The sequence below is a fragment of the Halichoeres trimaculatus genome, unplaced genomic scaffold (assembly GCF_033239565.1).
Source record: "Halichoeres trimaculatus isolate MK-OKI-2021-1 unplaced genomic scaffold, fHalTri1.1 fHalTri1_scaffold_7, whole genome shotgun sequence".
Taxonomy (NCBI): domain Eukaryota; kingdom Metazoa; phylum Chordata; class Actinopteri; order Labriformes; family Labridae; genus Halichoeres; species Halichoeres trimaculatus.
In genome coordinates, this window is record NW_027437185.1 from 25396509 (window position 1) to 25418994 (window position 22486).

Consider the following 22486-nt stretch of genomic DNA (forward strand, 5'->3'; position numbering starts at 1 on the left):
GCTAAAGGGGAGAGTGATATAGCTCAGGCTAAGGGCTAATTAGCCTTTAGCTCAGACTGTATCACTTTATGACACAGGGGCAAAGCTGTTGGTGATAATGTTCTTTCCAACCCACATGCAGCAGTTATTCTGCAGTTGTCTGTTCAAACTTAGGAGTCTATCAATAAAATGAAGACTGAGGTTACATTAGCTTTGCTTGGTAGATGACTGCCAGGACATAGCTAACCAGGCTTCCCTAACATTACATTTCGTACATGTCTTAGAGCACCGGACTGTCAGCTGCGCTAAATATAAACGGCTACTAAACTACTTACAAACTGACAGCGTTTACTTGTTGTCATGTCAGCCTACAGATACGTCAGAGCACCGTACTGCCAATATTGCAGACACATTTTTAATTCTTTAATCTTTGGAAGATGAGCCCAAACTATATGAATTTCCCTTTGGGGATGAATAAAGTATTTTATCTATCTATTTATATATATATATATATATAGCCGGCTGCTACGTTTGCTTGATATCACGTTTCAAACTGTAGCACTACGTAACTGTACTGATAAATCTCTTACCTTGGCATATTGTATCCAGTAAAAAATTGTCTCAAACAAAGAAAATTTGTTTCTCTCCATTTAATTCCAAAACAAACACACACCTTAATAAAAGTGATTTACAACAGTGTGCAGAGACTCTGAGCCACAAGGGAGCAAGGGAGTGCTATCAAAACAGATCCTCCTCATAGCATCTTTAAGGTTTTAACACCGTAAAGATCTTTTTCTTTAACACCAGTACAACTGGATTTCCCTTGATCAGAAGGGTCGATCCCAGCCCCTGCAGTCCCTATGCTGAACTGCTCAAGGTGTCAGCTGTGTGTAAATGATGCTGCCCTACTATAGGGTCTCCTGTGGTGTTAATGTGACATGTGGAGCACTACCAGGAGTCAGAAGACTGAGGAGGCTTTGTATAAGTTCAGTCCATTTACCACTGCATTGTAATGTAAGACACGTTCGCAACATATTCCCGTAACTGTGAGTCAGAACATTCTTTCCAAACAGCACATTTTCAGCATTCATACTTTGTGAATTAAATAGGTTAGGAAAGACATGTGCACAGAGTTGCAGACCTCCTCGCAGATGTTTAACCTCATGCTACTCATCACCACACAGGGCTGGGCTTCGGGAAATTTGGCAGTGTTATAGATTTGACTCCAAGATCATTAAATAAGCAGATCTCTATAATGCAAACTGAGTCCTCACTGTCAGCAGATGTTTAATAAGTGAAACTCCAACCCAAAAGGAACTGGGCCAGGATGGTGTTCTGTGGGGCGCTCCCTGCCAGTATTTTTGTCTCCATTATCTAATCAGTGAAAGACAGGAAATCTTCAAGGAGCAAGCGGTTCTTTCCAAAAATGAGAATTCCTATCTGTTCAATGTTGCATTAAATTTAAACGACAGATTTTTTCCCTGAGTCTTTTGTTAGGTCACAGTAGTTGTCTTGCTGTTGGCTTCTCCTCATTTCAAAATCAGGTTCAAGCGAGGTATCTTGTTTTCTTCCCAGCTTGGGCCTCATCTCGGCAGACTCCCTCCTGCCTCTTTCTCACAGCATTCTTTGAGAAGAAGCAAACAGAGCCAGGCAAAAGCATCACAAAAGTAACAGGTGATTGTAAAATTAATTCAGTTCAGGTTTGCCCCTGAAACACTGTCTGCAGACAAATTTAATAGATTAATGCCTCAGACAAAAGTATCAGTGTGTAAGCTGTAATTATTGGACAGTGCACAACACCAGCATGCTGAAATGAGTCCGAACAGGCCCACTGGGACCGAGTGTATGAGCTGTAGTATAATAGCACTTTTAACTGCTCTTTGTTGTAACCTTTTTCATTCAAAGATCTGGGGTTAAAGAAGACCATATTTTTACCATGTTTGTTATCTTACAGGTATGATTGCCCCACTGAGAGTAATCATAATCTAATCTCTCTCAGGGAACCGTTGAAGAATTCAAGCAGTCATTGAGTATCAAACCTCTGATGTGAAGCTTGAATGTCTTTCTCATTTTCCCACTTTGTTCTATCTTTCTCTACATTTTAAAGATATAGTTCTCTGACAACAACATATGTGGGCATTAGCATATCACAGTCTTGATCCAATTCCAGTCACAATATACTTTTTTTCTTTTTTTTTTTAAATCACATCCCATCTTGTCTCTTTTAGCACACCATAGTAAAGCCACTGCAACAACTCTCTGCTTCCTGCTGGGGCCAACATGTTAAATAATGACAACACTTAACTTTCAAACAACACATTTATTTGAAAACCTTCAAAATAGCTTTGTCAGCAGGTCAAAAGTAACATGCATTTTGTCATAGTTGTTATTAAAATATAATTGGAGTAATTCAAATTTGATCTACCACCTCTAAGCTAAGCATATGGGAGCACACAAGCATACCTTAAAGCAAACAGCTTAGGCAACTCCAAGAGACGTTAATTTTCCTTGACACTGGTTTTGACTTCGAACTGTTTAATAGGTTAGATAAACATGCAAAAATGTGATTTATTGCAAGTTGAAAGTTAGGAATAAATCACAGTTTAACAACAGAACTTAATCAATATGTCCACAAACAAGGCCTGGTTTAAAAAAAAAAGTGTTAAAAACACAACTTAATTTGTGTAAACTGACACTCTTCTTAATGATGGTGTTAAATTGATGTTTAAAGGATTTGGGACTGTCTGATGAGGTACTGCAGAGAAAAAGTGATTCATTTCCACAGAAACAACTTTTAATAGCATTATAACGGTAAACCATGGGAACAGGCCACAACAACCCAAAACTATTTTCCTAGAATATCTCTTTCAGGCTTTAGCGGTCAGGGGAATACCTATAAATACAAGGCCAAGCAAACACAACATGAAATATGCAGCCCTTCTCATCCTTACTTTGGAAGCAGCAGGTTTTAGTTGTTTAAGGATTTTGAACCAGTCACTGAAAAATAATAGGATAGCTTTGAACTCTTTGGTAATACATGTATACAGAGGTGGAGCATTATTATGCATATAAATGTTGGTTTCATCCAAACAGCACTATAAACAGGATAAACAGATCAGGAAATGTATGGATGGCTAGTTCTGTTTGAAGATAGCATGATACAGTTTAACTGAAGTTGTTTAAAGAGACTCCTGGAAGGAATAATGCCTTTGAGGAGACAGTAAAATGAAAAACTTTGCAATTTTGTACTTAGTTAATACTTTTTCTGCACAACTTGCTGTGGTATCAACAAGTGTTCAAGGGCAAGTGTAGCTTTTAAGGGGCACCACTAGGGGGCTCTGGTTTCAAAGTCAAGTAAAGCCAGGGGCAATTAATCACACTGATAGCACACTTTTCATATCTCAAACCAAAAGATTAAGATTAAAAACCCAAATAACATCTGTAAAAAAACCTCCCTGATATATGAGAGTGACTTTTAATACAGGAGGACACAGCAGTCTAAGAGAAACCATACAGCAGCCATACTGTGTTTCCAGCATGAACAATGACTGAGAAAAACTCCTGTTTGTTTTAAATTCTGAGATATGTGAGTCATTTCTTTCTACATTCCTCGGCTAGCACACTTTTACTGGAAACCACAGATGAATCCTCACAGGACCACACAGAAAAAAAAATCCTGCTGCTGCTGCAGGAGGTTTTACCATATAAATGAAGTCATCTTAAAGCTTTTTTCTTCAAGGTGCGATAATGAGGTGTGATCTGGATTCAGCAAGCATGTCCACTCCCTTGTGTTTCACTTCATTTCACCTGCAAGAAAACTTGTGTTTACGCTGACAGTGTGACAGATGCGTTGTGTTACACAGACTGACTGTGAGGGGGCATGTGTTTGTTTGACAGTACGTGTCCCGAAAAGGAAAGCCCGTCTAATGGGATTTAGCTAGGAGCCTGTGACTCTGAGTCCTCTTTTGTATACATTTCCATCTCCTCAGTGCTCAGCCCTCCTGACTGGCAAGTTTTGCCATAACCCAAAAGGTCTGTCTTGTTTCTAATTTCCTCTGTTTATTGTATTTCTCTGTATCAAAGCTGCCGCACTTTGCAAGACCACCGTGGAAGCAGCAATCAAACATGGACGAGACGAAATAGACAGCTTTACAGACAAAACCTCGAGGGGTGAATGAGTGTGTATGAGTGTGTGCGAAAGAGAAAAAGGGATTCCACAATGTGAAGTGCTGACATCTGCTGCAGGCCCTTGCAGAGCTGGAATGTGATACTCTGCTTTACACAAAGGGCCTGGGCCCATGCAGCAGTCTCAAGAAGACCTCTAAATGCCCCTCTCCACGGGGGCAACACACGTATGAAATAACTGTATGGATGCCCCACGCATGCTTTCCCCAGCCATTAACTTTGATTAAAACCACTAAACCTCCCTTCATACCTTGATTCTGGGGAGATCTCTGCTCCCTTTGAGGTGGTGGTTTCTGAGAGATGTGAGACTGGGGGTAAATTGCTGCAGCATTGCATCATGTGTCTGCCTCAATGGGTTCAATATGTCCTCGGCTCTCCTTTGATTGTTGTGTCTGTGCTGCAGCAGACTCACCATACAGTGAGGGAGGGATACACTGCTGGATCTGGCCAACAATAGAAAGGGAGGAACCACATGAAACACACTTGATGAGGTACAACAGTGTGCTGAGGAGAAAGGAAATTAGGAACAGGAGAGAGTATTGTTCCAATCCGTGTCTCTGCTTTGATTTGACAAATTGAGAAGCTCTTAAACATTTCCTTCCAAAGAAACATTTGTGCAGAATGCACAACAATGTGGTGAAAAGTCTGATGTGGGGACACATTTATCTTTCATTCTTCTATGGGGGGAAATGAATCAAAGTATGAAACAATCACTCTTTAGTTAGAACAAGCTCACTCCTCATCTTATGAAAAGTTTCCTTGTCCCATAATGAATCTGCACTGTGGATTTCATTGTTTAACCATGTATGTGTTACTGATTTGATGAACCATGATGCACAGGGCAAAAAATGTGCCTCGGCCACAAATGACACAATGATGGAGCTCAGTAGGAAGAGACAATAAGATTTTTATGCACAATAAATCAGTAACAGTGAATGTGCGTCAAGCAGTAGCAAGTGAATTTGGTCACAATCCATCTTCTGTTACTAAATAGACCAAATACTGACAATCGGCTATCCTCATAAACTGTCCACAATTTTTTTTTTGTTTGTTTGTTTTTTTTTCTCAAAATCTAGTTAGTAATAGTGAATTCACATTCAAAATAACAATTTAACAGGAAAAAAAAGCACTTTATGCATGAATCTCCTCTCAGTCCTCATTGGAGTTTTATATCTCCACAGGATCTCAAAAACTAATTTAGCAGCAAAAAATGTATCAAAAGTCATGGACTCTCTTTTACCTGTTATTTCAGGGTTAAAAGCTTGGGGTTCACTCGGATTGCAGAGTGACTTTGTTTATCTTGAAACTTTTTCTGAGTCTTTCCTGGGCTGCTCGTCATTTTACTTGTTCAGAGACAGATCGCCTGCAAACTTCAGGAAACACACGGACCAGTTCACAACAAGCAGTGCACTATTTGCCAATTGGAGCCTGCCTAAAAGTGGGGGAGACACCTCATTGGACGGAGCAGCAACGTAATAGTTAACATGCGGGGAGTTTCCTCGGCTGGGAAGTTCTACTTTATGCACAGCACCTGTTGTGCCGTCTGTTGGCAGTCTCCAAAAACCCAACCCTCTGCTCACAGCGATATTTTATCTCAGACTCCTCCAAGTTATGACTGGAGAGCTCGCCAGACAACAGAAGTGGTCTCCGTGTAGCGAGTGGTTCTTGTGTACAGACTGTATCAGGTTGCTGGACTTTCTCGCTGTCTGTGTGTGAGAGAGCTTTGGCTGTAATGCGTAAAGATCAGCGGGGATTTATTCAGACTGAGTGAAGGACGCACCGTGGACGCGCGCTTCAGCCAACATGCATCTGTGCTTTTCTGAAAATCCATAAATGATATGCACATATAAGGACGCCTTCCCAGCTTATGGCAGGATTATAATCACTCAGAACACAACTTTTTACAACTCTGTCTCCAACTTTATATAAGCAAACAGGTGCGCACCCAGTGTGCGCAGAAGCAGCAGGTCTGGAAGCTTTGGAAGTTTTGAATTGATTTCAGGAGATATAAATTACACATTTTTTTTTTCCAAAAGGAGAACTAATGGTTAAGATTATGTGGATTCTACTCAGCGTGTATCCTCTCCAAATGTGCCCCAAACAGCACCGCTGTCCCGTAAACGACGCATGTGTGTGGTGATACAAACCATCCCGTCTTCAGCGCTTTGTAATCGCCAACCACTACTCATCCAAATGATCCTTCTATTATTACTCCTGCTTGCATCGCTTCTCCAACACAATGGCTCGGAAGCTGAATCAAGTCATGTCAGCAAGTTTCATCTTCCAAGTGTGAAAGAGCAGAACGGTGAGTTCGAAACATCTTTCACTTTCATCACAGATCTCCCACTGTTCCACTTCTTGATGTACATCTTGCTTGAATTTAAATTGCAATGAATGAGAGCGTTTCATTCGGTTGAAACTACATTATCCAGGGTAGGAAGTGCAAAATTACCTCTTACCTTTAAAGTGTACACCCCTGTATGTTTAAGGGGGAAAACCCTCTGAAATTCCAGGTCCCCAGGGAGAACTTTTCCCTGTGATCATAAAAAGGGCTCCATTCATGCAGCGGCAGTGGCTCCAGGCGATATAATTTGCTTCCCTCCCAAATGCACTGAGCTGCTCTATCAGACTCAGAAATCCAGTTTTATCAGCGTTGAAAGCTAAAATCACGTTAGTTTTATTTTACAAAATAAGCTTTTCTGCATTGACTTGAATAATAACCTTTACAGTTCTTCTTGCCTGCATGGGCAATGTGGCATCCGAGCTCTTTGTTGTTGTGCTGGTGCACGTGCGTGGGCACGAGCACACCCATCTTCCAAAATTCTTCACATCAAGATTTTTTTTCAGAGATGCTCTGGGCACAACCACAAGAATTGTTGTTTTCTCTGTGCATTCCACAGATTCATGCACTTTACACACAATGAATGCTCTTCAAAGCATTGGTATCTTCATGATGTTTTTCATAAGTTTTAGGCATAAAACAACATTTTTTTCTTTAAAGCAAGCATGTTTGATAAATGTAATGCATGCTCTAGTCTGCAGGACTAAAATATGGAAGGTTTTGGTATCCAAGTTTGTACTTCATAACCGTTTAATATAACAATTGTGCTACCTGCAACCATAGTTTGGCATGACACCTGCTTTGTGTTTTAACCTCATTGGGATTACACCCATTTATAATCCACATTATCCAATTTAAGAGGATGACCCAGCTTTCCTTTAACATTGTGCAAAAATCAAGTTCCAACAGAAGTCTTGTGATAAATTAGGGAACTTAAATTGAGAAGAAGACTGAGGAACAGTAGAGGACTATTACCAAATATATATCCAAAGTTGTTCCTCTTATTAGGTTGGAACTGGTCAGAGCTTTACTTGGGGGCATAACACGTTAAAAGATATTTACAGGACAACCTAAACTGTAAGTAGGACCTCACAGGGTACAGTTCAAAGGCACAGCATGCCTGTATCCTGCAGATGTTGCACTGCTCTAACTTCATTCATTACCCAGTCTCCTAGAGCCGCTGGGTTTGACTGGCCTTGTGTGAGGACATGCAGCGCTGACTTCACTACAGTAACAGTGAGGGCTGGGAAATCAGAGCCGCCCGCTGGGATCTCCACGTTTAATCAGGAGGGCTGAGAAAGGAAAACAACGGGGAGGTGGGAGGGGAGGAAGAGGATGGAGGAGGAGGAGGAGGAGGGGGATGTTAAACTGTCAAAGAACTCTTTAAAACAGCGGTCACACATCGGCTGAGGGCGAAGCTGGCTTGGCCGTCTGTAACCTTTGACTGGACTGCTCACCGTTCTGGCACGCTTGATTGCTGATGCTCTGCGAGACAATTTGATATCGATCTGAGGCAGGAGAGAGAGCCAGACCTGTCTGGCATGTTTAGTAGTAGTTGCCTGGAGAGTTACGGTCCCCAGCCGTATTAAACTTGGCAAGCGGCTGCTGATGACTCCATAAGATATCAGAGGGGGCTTTTCTCCCATAGAGGGCTGGTGCTGTGCAGGGTAACCATCTGTCACCATAAATGACTAAGACAAAAGTCTAAAAAGGCCTCACAGAATGGTCCTGAACTCTGAAGTGTAAATTTAAAGTTTTGTGGTCATAAATAATGTGAACATTTCCTTCCTCCACCACTCAGGATTGTGTTACAATAACATGTATGGCACGACATTTTGCATGTGTTCACCACATGGCGATTGGATTTCATGGTTAATAGGGAAAACTTTGGCTATAAATGACGTCTGCTGTTTCTCTAATGAAATAGGGTTGAAAGCAAATGCCATTTATCCTGACCACAACCGCAATCTTAATCTGTGTCCACAGTTTTCTTGTGAGAAAAAGTCTTTCTCTCACACTAGGTTTATAAAGTTAGACTGTATGGCGGTGGATTGTACTTCCTTTGTAGGATATTTGGCTCATTTATTCACAATGTTTATGATAATACATCTAACACCATCATACACTAACACCAGGGTTTTCTTAATTTACATTCCCATTCAACTGTTAAGAGCAAATACTGATTACTGAATATTTTGGGCTCATATTTATTTCTAAAGGGTGCAGAGTTTCTTAATACCCCTTGTGTAGCAAATTAAGTTTATAGTGATGCACTGACTTTGCACTGAAACAGCTGTTAAAGGTGGTTTTAAGGCGACCTCCTTTTACAAATATTTAACACTTACAAGATTTTCAAGCAATTCTTGAACTCATCATGGGCTGCTCATCGTTGATATTTGTCTACATGTGTAGCAGACAGTGCTGATAATCTTAAACTAGAGGCTAGGTGATTTCACCTGATCAAGTTCTAATGGCAACAACAGTTGTGAATGTTTCTTTGGATTAAAGCCTTCATATTAGCGGATATCTAAGAAATATATAGGGAGGCCCTCGTCTTCCTCTCTGTTCAGTCTATTAGTGAACAGGTATATTGAATCGTTTCATTACGCTAGTTCAAACTTTATTTATGCTTCACAGTTTGCTATCAGACCATGATTGTCTAGCAGTGCCAATAGTTGTATAACACAGTACCCCCAGCTGAAGATGTATCTAAGCCTCCTGTTCACATAGTTCCCCTCACAGTGGGTCTGACTGCACATTATCTTAATAGGCTATGCTTTCACGCTCATCCAGCCCACCCAAATACATAGGCCCAGGTCTTATTTAAAAAATCTGGCGCAAATATTAGTCAGAGATGTGGATTACCTGCAGATATTCCCACATGAACACCCTCCCCCTCCCCTGAGCGCTAGAGGAAGGTATGCAATGTGCCAGACCTGCCAATGATCACAGAGGCGACTGTTCCGCTAAAGATTATGAGATTAGGGGGAGAACTGGGGTCACAAAGGTCACAGGTGGGCTCGTGTGGACCTAGTGCAGTACATGAAAGGTTGAAGATACAGAGGCGCATTGTGCATTCATTAGGATATGATGCAAACAAGTGAGCAGTTTAGAGTTGGGACTTGAAAACAGGAAAGCGAGTGGGTGGCCTTGTAATGACTGTTTCAGGTGTAATTCATTCATTCAGGGATCACTGGGAACAGTTGTTCGTAACACATTTACAAAGCTGCACAGTGAAGTTCTGCTACTCATTCACAGATTCTTGACTCAGTCTTTTTTTTATTGAAACAAAATTTTGGTTAATTTGAGCAGTTTGATGGTTTGTCTAGAATTGAAACTCACAGAAAGATGTATCTTTGAAAAAAAACTTTTTAAGAAGAGAGTTAAAATTTTTAGTGTGCCCTTAATGGGATCTGGTGCTACATATTCCTTTTTTTTTTAAGAAATCTTATGCTGTATTCAGCTTTGTCAAATTTTTCACTTTTCAATTCTGGCCCATTGAAGCTAAACATTTAGCATGTATTGCAACAACAGAGCCTTCTTGGTTTGCTCCTCCTCAAACTGCGACTCAAACTCCTGTGACTTTCAGTGTTGAGGCAAGCTCTCTTCTTGACTTCTAAACAATAGATACAAAACTGAAAGAACTAATATACAAATGGCCATAATGAGAAGAGGTGTACTGAATTATTAAATCCCCCAAAGATCCATGTGTGCATATATAGTGATAAAAGAAAGGATTCCCACCCACAATGCCAGTTTAAGCCCAAACCCCTTTAATACAAGTGTTTACTTTTATGTAAAGTTGGACGTCATACTGCTCAAAATCACATGTGCATTTTAAGTTTAAAACAATCACTTTTTCCTCCTTCCCAGCCGTTTTTTTTCCCAAATCCCCCCTGACTTGACCAAACATAAAGATTTATACACTGTATGTGTAAGCTTCGACTACTGACAGCTTCAAGTGTGGCCAGCTGGCATTCAAGTTTCCACTGTGTTATTGTAAGTGGTTTCCATAGTGCTTAACTCAATGTTTTAATTTGAAATTACGATACGCCTCTTAAACCAGTGAAACAAAACTGGCTGCTCTTGGAATCTCCATTCATTCTTTAATACAGGTCAGATGTTTCCTGAGCCCACGTCCCTGGGAAAGCTGGTTTCCAGTGAGAAGAGGCTGTACTTTGATGGATATGGCTGAATGAATAAATGCTGCACTATGCAGTTAATCATTGTAGTAGTCAGTGTAATTGAAGCCGGTATGCTTTGCTGAATTAAAAGCATCAAAGAAAACAGACTGCTCGAATGTCTGATGATCTCAGTGGGAAGCGAAGAGCGCAACACTGACACACTATATCACAACTGTCCACATTCTTTAAAAGAGGAACATTGTTCTGATTTATTCAATCAAGCTAGCCTTCTTTCATAAGGACAATATTTTTTATGGTTTTGAGGCTTGTCCATTCTGAACGTCACAAAATAAATCAGTTCCTATGTAAATATTGAGCAAACATTAAAAAAAGAAAATCCCCAAATCTGCATCTATGACTTTTCCCAGATATAAGAATCCTCCACCGCAGAATACAGGAAGGTCTATGTCTAAAGGAGTTTTTCTCCCCTCAACATCTCACTCCAGAGGGGGACCCAGGATAACAGTGTCTATGTTTCCCCTGTCAGCACTATTTTAACTTAGAGTGCTGTATTTGGCAAGCAAAGCATGCCACCGCCTGCCTGCTGTTTGTCATTTCAGGCAGTGAGAGCACCCACCATCTCCCCTACCCCCTCAATCAGACGAGGGAGTTTCCAAAGGATCTGGGTCACAGGTTTAAGCCCTACCGGAGAATAAATGTTCTCCTCAGACACTGAGTCTGTCTGGGTCGCCTGAGTAGTGAAGTCACCCTTGTTTGCAGTCAAGGCTGTGGCTGGCGTTGGTTGAATGAAGAAAAAAAGATAACAGGTAGCATCAGAGTCAAAGTGGATTTGCTTGGTGCTTTGAATCTGCAACACCTGCTTTGGTGACCATTAGGAGGCTGCACCTTGACAATGACATCCAAGAAATGTGACATTGGGAATGTTTTGGTCAATAACTAACATATTAAGTGTCAATGGTAAGGTGAATCTAATGTTTTGGCCACCCAAATGTTAGTATATATTTTTAGTTTCATTTTTGGGTTGTTCCCCATGTCCCCCAACTCTTTGAATTGTCTGGCTTTGGATGTTCTGATGCTACCTGTGAAAAAAGCCCATAAAAATGAAAATAAACAAAACTGTATCTCTCCTTCTGCAGCATAGGCTGTCTAAGAAATGCTGGCTATTCTTCAAACTCTCTGGAAAGGCTGAATTAATTTTGACAGCCACCTTCATCCAGCTCGCTCCAGAGCATAAAGATCCTTTTTGAGCACTTTTTTTTCATGAACGCATCAGTGATAATGCACAACTTTCTGAAATTCCACAGCACACGTGAATTTGGAATTTTGAACAAGACACACCCCAGTGTCAGCAGCTACTGCCAAAGTACCCTCAAGTCACTTAACCCAGTGCTACTGATTGCTAAAGGTCGGTGAGTGTATTTGCAGCTGCAAGGTGTGTCTGAAACTGTCTGAATGGAAAACCAGTGTGTAGGTGAGAAAACATTCATGCTCAGTGAACATTGCACACTGAAAAGGGCCTTTTAAGTTATATCTTTTCTGTGGTTTCCTTTCTCTTTTAGTTTCATATCAGTTTAGCCCTGTAGTGGTGTCACTGTCTGGCCTTCAATAACAAAACCACACTCTGAAATAAAACCTGGGTGCAGATAAGGATTGTCAGCATGGCAGTTTCATTTCAAGTGTTTTGGATTTGTCATTTTTTCATTCCTACATTTCATTGACATCTGTGAGGATTTTATATCATCACTTTTCCACACAAGTAAATAAATACAGATAGCATTTCTATTATGCTTCCCCCTCCTTATCTTCAAGCTGAAATTACTCAAACTGAAACACAATTTAGCTTCCTAAACGGAAGGACTCGCTGAATGCTATCAGCTGTTTCTGCACAATGACTCGAGTAGTTACAGTCTGACCAGCTGGCACAGAGCAAAGCAGCTCCACACAAAACAGGCTCAATAACACGAGGCGGAGAGAAAATGAGCAGTTGCAAAGTCGAGTGCATGCCTCTGAGACTCCCAGAGCAGACAAACGAACTGTATATAAATTTAGACTTCTAAACAAGGAACTGTAAATAGTCCCGATGCTGACATTGATTCTGACGGTTGGAGGAAAGTGTCTGCAGTCTAAACATGAAGGGTGGAGTCTGTCTGCCTTAAGTCAAGGTTGCTTGTCAGACCAAATACCTGTCTTTCACTGTGAGTTAGCATCTTTTTCTCTGCTCACTTTACTTTTCTGTTTTTACTTTTTACTGCCCTGACCTTCTGTTTAACTGCTCGCTCTGACACTGCTGTTGTGGGCTGACAACACATCTACAAAGGAAGGTGTGATTACTTTTTTAGCAGCTCTGAAGGTCTTTAGGATCATGAAACTTGTCTTTGAACACCAGTTCAGTTTCCTTTATCCAGTGCTGGACAGAAAATTGAACCTAAGCCTAAGATGTTAAATTGCTACGAAAGCCCAAAGAAAGTGAAAGTAATCGGGGGGAAAAAACAACATAAGAATACCACACTAAAACACTGTTTTGGTGTAAACCAAACAAAACAGAAACAAAAAAACAAAAAGATATTATCACATGAAATATCAGTCCAAGTCCTCATTTTAATATTGATTTTGCTCTATAGTCATTGATTGTTTATCAGTAAGGATCATGTTCATCATCTCTTATTGGAAAAATATAAAACCAAAGTGTTACCACCGTGAGTTTTGGCCATAGACTGTTTATAGAGTGGACAGTGTGGCTCCGCCATTTATGGTACGGTTTTGAAGCCTAAATTCCCCCGACACAGGCGCAGCCATTGGCTGCAATTGCAGCCAGAGTCTGCACAGTCGGGACGATGAGGGATTCTGGAGAATCTTTGTCGAGCGTGACAAAAATAATGATATTTATTTTTCTTTTGAGAGTTTAATCACTTCTTGACTCTACCTCCCGACATATTTTACAATCCCCGAAAAAAATACATGGGAACGTCAGCTGTCAATTATCGTCAAACGTTACGTAAAGCCTCATTTTTAACCTTGTCTAACTAATGAAAACAAAACTTTTCAGAAAAAAGGGGACTTGAATACAAGGCAGCCAAATGATATCTTCAAATCACTATAACAATCGGACGTGAGAAACATTTCTATGAGGAGTTTTAGATTTTTTAAGTTTGACCACAGACCATCTGGAATGGTTGGAAAGCCAGATTTTTTGACATATACTGCAGCCAGCCACCAGGGAGAGCAGTTTTTGTGGAGACCTCACTTCAAGCCGACAAGTGGACGTCCATTTTTTTTACAGTCCACAGTTTTGACATTGCTTGATGAATTTGTGGTGCAGCACCAGTAAGGTCACACCCAGAACACAAGATTAACCGTCTAGAACCTCATGGAACCTACGGGTCAGTGCAGATTATGGCCAAACTGATTCTTGTGTTGAATCTTGCTGTTTTTGAAAGTTCATTGCCTCTTGTGTTAAAGGCAGGGATGTTTTAGAGCTGTTGCACTGCCCCCCTTCACATCTCACCCAAAACCATGAGATGTTATTGGCCATTTTCCTCATCAGAGCAGGATTTATTTTGATCCATTTGGGATGTATAAATGGTGCCTTCAGCTGTGACTTTGGAAAAATATCTTCTTTGAAGAACTAGGCTTTGAAGATTAATGAAGAATCTGGCCTATTTATTTAATCATTTGTTTTAGCTTTATTTTACAACCTCTATTTATGTTAAAAAAAAAAAAAAAAAGTTTGAGAACCAGTTCTCATTTACAACATGACCTTGCTGGAGAGCGACACGTGTCACCAGAGCTGACACGTGTCACCAGAACTGTCATTCCTGAACTCCATTCTTTGTTAAAGAAGACATTCGAATTTTCTCGCTAGTCCAAATGGTTTAGGAGTTATTGTACGTTGAAAAGCATTTGTAAAATGGGAGCGCCGGCACTCCAATGAGTTTTAAAGTGTTGACATTAATTAGAGAATTAGACCTCAGATTGTTGGTAAAAGGAATGATTGCATCTGTCAGCACAATGAGAACTGTCTCTCCAGGATCTGTGTTGGGAAAAAATGTATTTGTGTTTTGACCTATACCACAGCCAATCACAGGGGGTTAGTTCCAAAGTGTATAGCCTTCCTATCCATAATGCTTCATTGCATCTTATTGTAACATTGTGTCACAACACCAGGGGCTCTGGTGTAAAAATCTTGAAATAATACATTAATATGTTTCAAGAACAATCAACATTTCAATTCATTTTGTGAAACATGTTGCTGGGTTTTTTTTTTTGTTTTGTTTTGTGTTGTTTCACTGGTTGGTAGCGTGTTGCGTCCATATGTTATGATGGCTTCATACCGTTATATAACAGACAAGCATTCTACACACAACCAAGCAAGCTAAGGCAAGCAGGTATCTTAATCTCCCAAACTATGTGATATTTAAAGAAAAAATCCTGATAAAACTGAAAAACTGAGGAGCCCTTAAAGACAGTTTGATCTGCTGTACGTGCTGTTGAGAATAAGCACCATTCTTGTTGTTACAAATCCAATTCCCATTACAACAGAGGCTTTCGTTGATAAAGCTTCTGATATAACTGGAGGCTATGAAGGTTTGAAACGTTGCCAGTAAATCCTTGTTTTTACACAGACCTCACTTGTCCTCTTGAGTTTTGTCTCGTCTTATGGCGATTGAAATTCCAGCGGACTAAAAGTCTTGGCAGCTAGATGAGTTGACCTTGGATTCTGTCTCTGGAGGGCATGTCTGCATAGTTTGGCAGATGTCATCACCTCCCATCAGAGAGGTATTTCAAAGTGTCCTGTTATGACTCGGGTCCTCAATACGCTGGGATTCACGGGCATCACCTTGCAGTTGACTGACAGGGAGCATGACCCAGATCAAGTGCTGAAGAATCCCACAGCTGTGTCTTTTATGGGGAATAAGACATTCTGGGTTGAAGGCAAAATGGTCAGATCCCCAAGCTCCTGCTGAATCCAAAACAAAATCATTTCTTGCCGAATTAACTGTCGGAGGCTATGTAAATAATAGATAATGCCCCAATACTTTCTTAATAATGTTTCATTAATAAACTCCTCAACAGGGGTAATAAAAAATTTAAGCAAAAACAGATTTAGAAACAATATTCGATCCACATTACTCCTCTTTTTATAAATCCTGTTGGTATACATAATTTTCTCATGGCACCTATAGTAAATCAAATGAGAAAATGACTAAAAAAGTTAAAAGAAAGCATTTTTTTAACGACTTATTATTGCAACCTTCAAATGACAAATGTACTTTCTTCCAGGAAAATGTTGCCTGGCAACATGTCTTTTTGTTTCTGATAATTTAATCTAAAAATCCACAGAAACATTGTCAACATTTTGGCCTCATTCCTTGATGGCAGAAACCACACCGTCTTAGATGTCATAATATGCAAAAACCTTTCCTCCGGCAGAAACAAACTCATCTGGTTTCATTAAGATCTGATGCGTTCTGCATGTGTGAAACTGAGATACTGGTTCCATCAGATGCAGCTGAGACACTTCACGGTTATCAAGTTCTGTCATTAATGATGCTAATTTTAGAAAGCAGCAATGAGAGCTACTGATGTGTGACAAGCCTCATAGAGTCTGGAATACACATTTGAGACCTCAGAGCTGGTATGATGTGAATTACTGTTTCATGCGGTTTAAAAGAGAAGAAAATGATTATGTTACTATAGAGACCTTTTTTCTGGCTTCATAAAATTATTGTGCACATTAAACAGTGTAATGTTCTCACAACATGTAACAGGCTGAATTGAATTCTCAGCATCAAAAATGGCACTGATGGGAAAAAGATGGGACAGTGAAATTGCACAGCTGAGCCAGTCAACACACTGATGCTATCATTTGTCAGCTCACCAAAACTTGTTTCTTTTCTCCAAAACTGTCTATTCAGAAACAAATATGGTTTATGCACATCCTCCCTTGTAAGCACTAGGAAAGAAAACTGATACTAAAAACAGACTAGATATAAAACAGTTGGGATAAATTCATAGGTAAATAGATTTATCAGGCTATAAATGTAGTTCTGCTGTACTTGTTCTTTGAACATGGGTGTTAATGGGGTTTCTTTGGCTTTTGGAGCCAGCCTCAAGTGGACACTTGAAGTACTGCACTTTTTGGATCGCAATGGCTTCATTTTTCAAGATCTGAGGTGGTCTTTACATTTGGTTAATTTTCATACTTGGCAGGTTTTTTTTTTTTTTTTTTTTTTTTTTTTTACAGTTGCTATAGCTTATCATTTTAAGTTGTGTTGTACTTAACACTGTACCAGTTCTGACTATGGGGGGGGGGGGGGGGGGGGGGCACAAGGCTTGGCTCTTTTAACGGTTAACAACTATTCCATTTCACCTTAGACAGACTTGGTCTTGATCTGTAAGTAGACCCGCAGACTTAATACCAGAGTAAAAGTTGTTAAATGTGCACTGTCTGCTGTCCTATTTTCTGTAATCTATGTGACCCTGACTGGGACTGCCCTTGTTTGGCATGCTGGAGCACATCTGAACAAAGGCGCAATATATCCTAACAAAATGCTCTTCTTGGCTTCATATCCCACAGTGCATCCCAGGGGTGCATCATCACTCAAACAGCCATCCTCCTCATTGATCATGACGAGACATTTCTCTTGCCTTCAGATCCCATTACCAAAAATACTTAGAATACAAACTCATAAGTCATGCATGTCCATGGAAATCAAACCAGCACTGTGTCTTCTTAATGTGCCATTGGAGGAGAGTGAGAAAAGAACCAGAAGCTATTAAAAAGAAATGTGAAATATTCCAGCTCTCATACATTTAGGATGTGGGTAGGGGTGGTGTGTGTGTGTGTGGGTGGGGGGGTATAACACACACCTGTCCCAGTAATCATCAGCGTAGCGCCGTCCCATGCTGTCTGGATTATGTCACCTAGCACATGGTGAGACGTGATATACGACGCGATGCCAGTGGCATAGAGAGACGGTAACCCAATCACACATACTATTTTGAGAATGTATGGCTTTTCCTGAAGCACAAATAGGTTTTTGGAGCAGACTGCATAGGTTCTGCCTCGGCATACTTACACATGGATCCCCATGGGAGGGTATCCATTTCTACAGCTAAATGAAATGAAAATGCACATTAGCTACCAGGTCTTGTGTCTGACTGGAATGATTTGGCCAAGTGTGTGTGTTTGTGTGTGTGTGTGTGTGTGTGTGTGTGTGTGTGTGTGTGTGTGTGTGTGTGTGTGTGTGTGTGTGTGTGTGTGTGTGTGTGTGTGTGTGTGTGTGTTTCTGTGTTTCTGTGTATCCATGAAACATAATTTACTGCAATCTCCGTTTAGTAAAGTTAAAATGAGATGTAGAATGAGACGACCGCCTACTCAACCAGCTCCACTGGGTTTTTGTGGGATGGGGAGTGTTTTATCAAGCTGCAGCTTCATACTCCTCATTCTCCTCCTGGCGCTCTGAGTTTTCACTATTCTGTAACACTTGATAAAAAAGGAGCAAAGGTAATGGAGGGATGTAGTTTTGTAACCATTCAGTGATTTTCAAAATTATATTTTAAGAGCAGCTGTTAACGCAATATCCTACCACTTGTTTTTTCCCCTTTCCATTCATCTCCCATGTGTTCATTGAGGAAATTATTGTGGTGAATATGACACATGTCCAATCTGTAACTTTGTAGCACCATGAGGAGCTGCTGTCCTTGTACCAAGGAAAGAAAAAAAACTTGGCAACACAGATGGATTTACTGGAAGAGTGCACTTTATTTGGTCATCAGCCCTGTCCTGAAACATGCACACTCTTCCTGTAAGTCAGTCTGAGATGCCCAGTTATGTCCCACATTTGAGTCTCTTGTTACTTGGACATATCACAACAGCAATCCTCGTACAACTCATTCCACTGTTTCCCACTAAGCACTGCATGTGACTGGTTTATCTGTACACACATCACAACCACTAATGACTGTATCATACTTTCTTTCTGACTAAAAGAGGATCAAATTCTGGTTGGCACTCTGTATGAAGGTGTGGAAAAGAAAAGGCACCATGCCCAGATAATGCAGGGCTGAATACCAGTTGATGCATACAGATATGACAAATTAAGTCATGTGGTGAAAATGTGGGCAAGTTGGAAATGGATCTAGAATAACACAGGGAGAAAAGATAAGCAGGAGATGTCTAATATGCTTAGAACTGGAAGTAATGTGACTGAATGCCAAGCCAGCTGGCTGGTTGGGGTTGTTTTCCATGGCTGCGTCGAAGGAGGAGACGCTGTTGGAGGCGTGAAATAGAGGATTTTGTGATTTTTCATTATTTCAAAACAAATGTGTTGTGTTGTGTTGGCTGTCAATACTAACCATGGGAAAAGTTTCAAATTTGTGAGTGAAAAGTGCATTTGAGTAGTCTTAGGATGAGAACGCATGTGCTTTTTCAAAAAGTCACAGAATTTTGACACTGATTGTCAAGTCTTATACGAAATAAACACAAAACGGAAATCTTCCTCTGTGTTTTTTTTTTTTTAAATTGGGAATTGGGATATTTCAGATATTATAATTTCAAGTTAATGCTTGTAAACTCAAGGATGGTGGCATTTTAGTTTGGCAACAGTTATAGAGGCTTCTGGAAAGCTGGTTAATTGGAGGTGGGGTTTATGAGACTCCAGTCTAAGATAAATCATGAGTTATTTGAGCTGTTAATTATGTAAAGCTTCTTCAGAGGTTTCCCTGGGATAATAAAATAATAAATAGTTAAGTTTACTCTAATGCAGAATTCATTGGGAATCTACTGTACACCAACAAACAGCAATAAACCCAGGGTATTGAACTGGAAAGGGTTTATATGGGAAGACATGTTGACTTGTCGTAACAGGAAGATACAGGTTCAACTATTCACCTCATGGCTCTGCTCCATTAAGGAGTGCCAGGGTTGTACCAGTGAAGCAAAATATAGAATACAAATGGCAGGAATATCAGTATTGGAACATCTGAGTACAGTGCAGCTTGTATTAAACATATAATTTAACCCTGTGACTGATAAATGAAACTGTCGGCTGAAAGTAAGGTGTAACCATGGTTGTTGGTGGCATAGTGGAGACATGCAAGTAGAAACAGGAGTGTCTGGAGATCTTGAAATAGTCTCACAATGTCAAAAAACAATCTTTGCATGTTTGAGACTTTAATCATGAAAGCAGTTAAAGATAGTGTTTTTGGTCTGAAGTGGAAAATGTTCACGTAAGGTGACAATTACAATGACATCAACTTGGCAGTATGCCTCACAACTCAGGTAAGAGACACTGGAAAGTTCCTGAGTATTTGTGTTTTTGTTGTATACTAGTCAGGGCTGCCATGATAACAGGTTTCTTGTCAATAGAAAAACTTGCATTGTGGTCAGATTAATCTTCAAATTAAATGTTGATCTCTTCTTAGACTGGAGTGTCCACAAACACTCCATCTTACAAACTTTTGAGGGAACTGTTTTTGGGGAGTGCTTGCAAAGTGCCACCTTTTTTTTCCATCATCTCTTCCAACATAATTTGTGCTGCAGTAAAACTACATACTGCAAGAAAGTACTAGCTAGCTGGTACCAGTGTTTCCTTTTTCTGCTGTGTCTTCACCGTCCTCTGTTTAACCATTGTAACCACCAGTGCTAATGACTCCTACTACTCCCTGAAAGGAAGCACTTAATGTCACTACATAAATCCTTGCATTTTTGTTGTTTTTCCTTGTTAGCATCAATATCATTTTTTCCTTTTTAAAGACCATTTCCATGATTAGCAGTTTTTCACAACAGTTCTACTTTCTAGCTTTTGTATAGGCCTATTTGCAAAATGACAGCAATCGCACACAAAGCTTCAGTTGCAAATGTTCTGAAAATATATTTTCTGTTAAATACCTGTCATGAAACAAAAGCTGCGTTTCCACCAAGCAGTCCGGTTTGGTTCAGTACAGTTTGGCACGGTTTGGTACAGTTAAGCCTGATCCCATTTGCGTTTCCGCAGCAAAACTGTGCCCTCTCGAAAGCTGCAGCTGTTAAAAAATAGCGTGACGTCATAGAAGCACGACACAGTTTACCCCGCTAATAAATCCAACGAAGAAGAAAAACGCGACACATTTAACAAAGAGCACAGATAAAAGACATGCAGAATTTTGTCCTCTCTGTGTTTGGCATGTAGTTCTCTGATACAAAGTGCAATCAAGCTTTGTTTCAGAGAAGGCTGTGTGCCACCAGGAGAAATGCAGCCGCTGTCGCAGGGTAAGTGATGACTCTTTTGACCAATCAACGGTCTGCAGTGTTGTAGCTCCATCCGAGAGCGGATCAGTTCAGTCTGGCACCCATACAAAAAGGTCCAAAAAAGTGGGACGGCTCGTTTCAGTTGTTTTGGGCTCTCTCCCAGGTTAAGTCAGTGGAAACGCCACGAAACGCTCGCCGTACCGAGAATGAACCAAACTGGTCTGCTTAGTGGAAACGCGGCTAAAAAGGGCAATGTAATGTTTGCTTTAAGTAATGCTCTGGGTTTTTAGTTGTCTCATAAAAAATAGTTTTGCTCTCCTGAGTGGATGAGTTGGAAAAAGATGACTTGGCATTGTCATGTAAAAGCATGTTGTTTTCACTTTTAAATGCCCCAGCTGGGCCAAACTTCCAAGGCTGAACACATGCATCTGTGCTCCCATAAACAACTGCTGCTGGTGTGTCCACATCCCTCTTTGAGCACCATTAACAAACACTCAATCACAGAGCCATTTATTTCCTTTGCAGTTTATCTGTAATAAATGTAGCACAAACATTCAGAGACATCTATTAACTGTGCAGTTTACATAAATAAAACATGACATATAGGTTATTCCACAGAACACATTGTGGGTGATATAAAATTTGTCCTGACTAGAATGTTAAACATGCTACTGCCACGTTATCTCTTCAAGACTTTTACACTCCATTTTCCTCTTCACAGGGGAGATAGAGTGATATCAGCTTGAAAGGACACCTTCTGAATGAGTAATGCTGAGAGGAAAAGAGAGTGTTGGAAGAGTATGACAGGTTACCTACCAGTCTGTAGAGGAGGTGTTCACCCCCCTCTTCTTCCCTCCTTCTCCCTTCACATATCTTACATCTGTTCAGCTGCCTCTAATTAGGGCTTTTACAGACGGCAGCATTAAAACAGCCCCGGAACCACGCCAGCTAATGAGACACCATTGACAAGGTAGATCTTTCATGCACAACTCCATTTGTCAAGATCTGTCTTTCAGTTTTTGCCTCGACGGCCAAAGTTTGTTCAACACTTTGTCTGCCTTCACACCTGTTGACAGGCCTCAGCACAGATTTGAAGCAGGTCACTGAGTTGGCTCCTGTTTGACACGGTTTGCAGTAGTAGCATGCTTACAATGATGGATCATTGACACGTCTGCATGCAGTGAACATGAAAGATTTGTGTGCTTTTTCACTGCCAGAATTTCTATTAAGCTCAACCCAGCCAGTTTATCACTCTCCTGTCATAAAGCATGTTTGTTTACATATGAGAAAAGTTTTCTAAGTCTACAGCAGTTTCGTGCCAGCATGTCATTTGTACATGCCACTCCAATTCAAACAGAGCACTGAAGAGTGAAAAGAAATACCAAAACCAAAGCATTTTGCTACCAAGTATACATCCTAAAATTATAAATCATAATAATGTGACTGTTCTGCAACCTAAAATCACAGTTGTATGGCTTTAAATTATTCAAGCAGGAACATCAAAATCTGGAAAACTACAATTAAATGTTCCCTTTAGTGAATGATTGATAGTTAAAATAATGACACAAACAATACTGATGGAACAGCTCAGACAACTGTTCATAA

The 22486-nt window shown here is 40.4% G+C and overlaps 1 protein-coding gene across 2 annotated transcripts in view; it reads left to right on the top strand.

Moving 5' to 3' along the window:
- Window positions 1–5728: 5728 nt before the first annotated feature.
- The window catches only part of pdgfc (platelet derived growth factor c), a 51275-nt gene continuing 34517 nt past the window's right edge, over window positions 5729–22486 (top strand). Inside the window, exon 1 of one of the 2 annotated variants that reach the window (XM_074674338.1) lies at window positions 5729–6469. In XM_074674338.1, the coding sequence (XP_074530439.1) occupies window positions 6292–6469 (178 nt within the window). In that variant the 5' untranslated portion in view covers window positions 5729–6291. The remainder of the gene's footprint in view (window positions 6470–22486) is intronic. The other variant, XM_074674340.1, reaches the window with a different exon arrangement.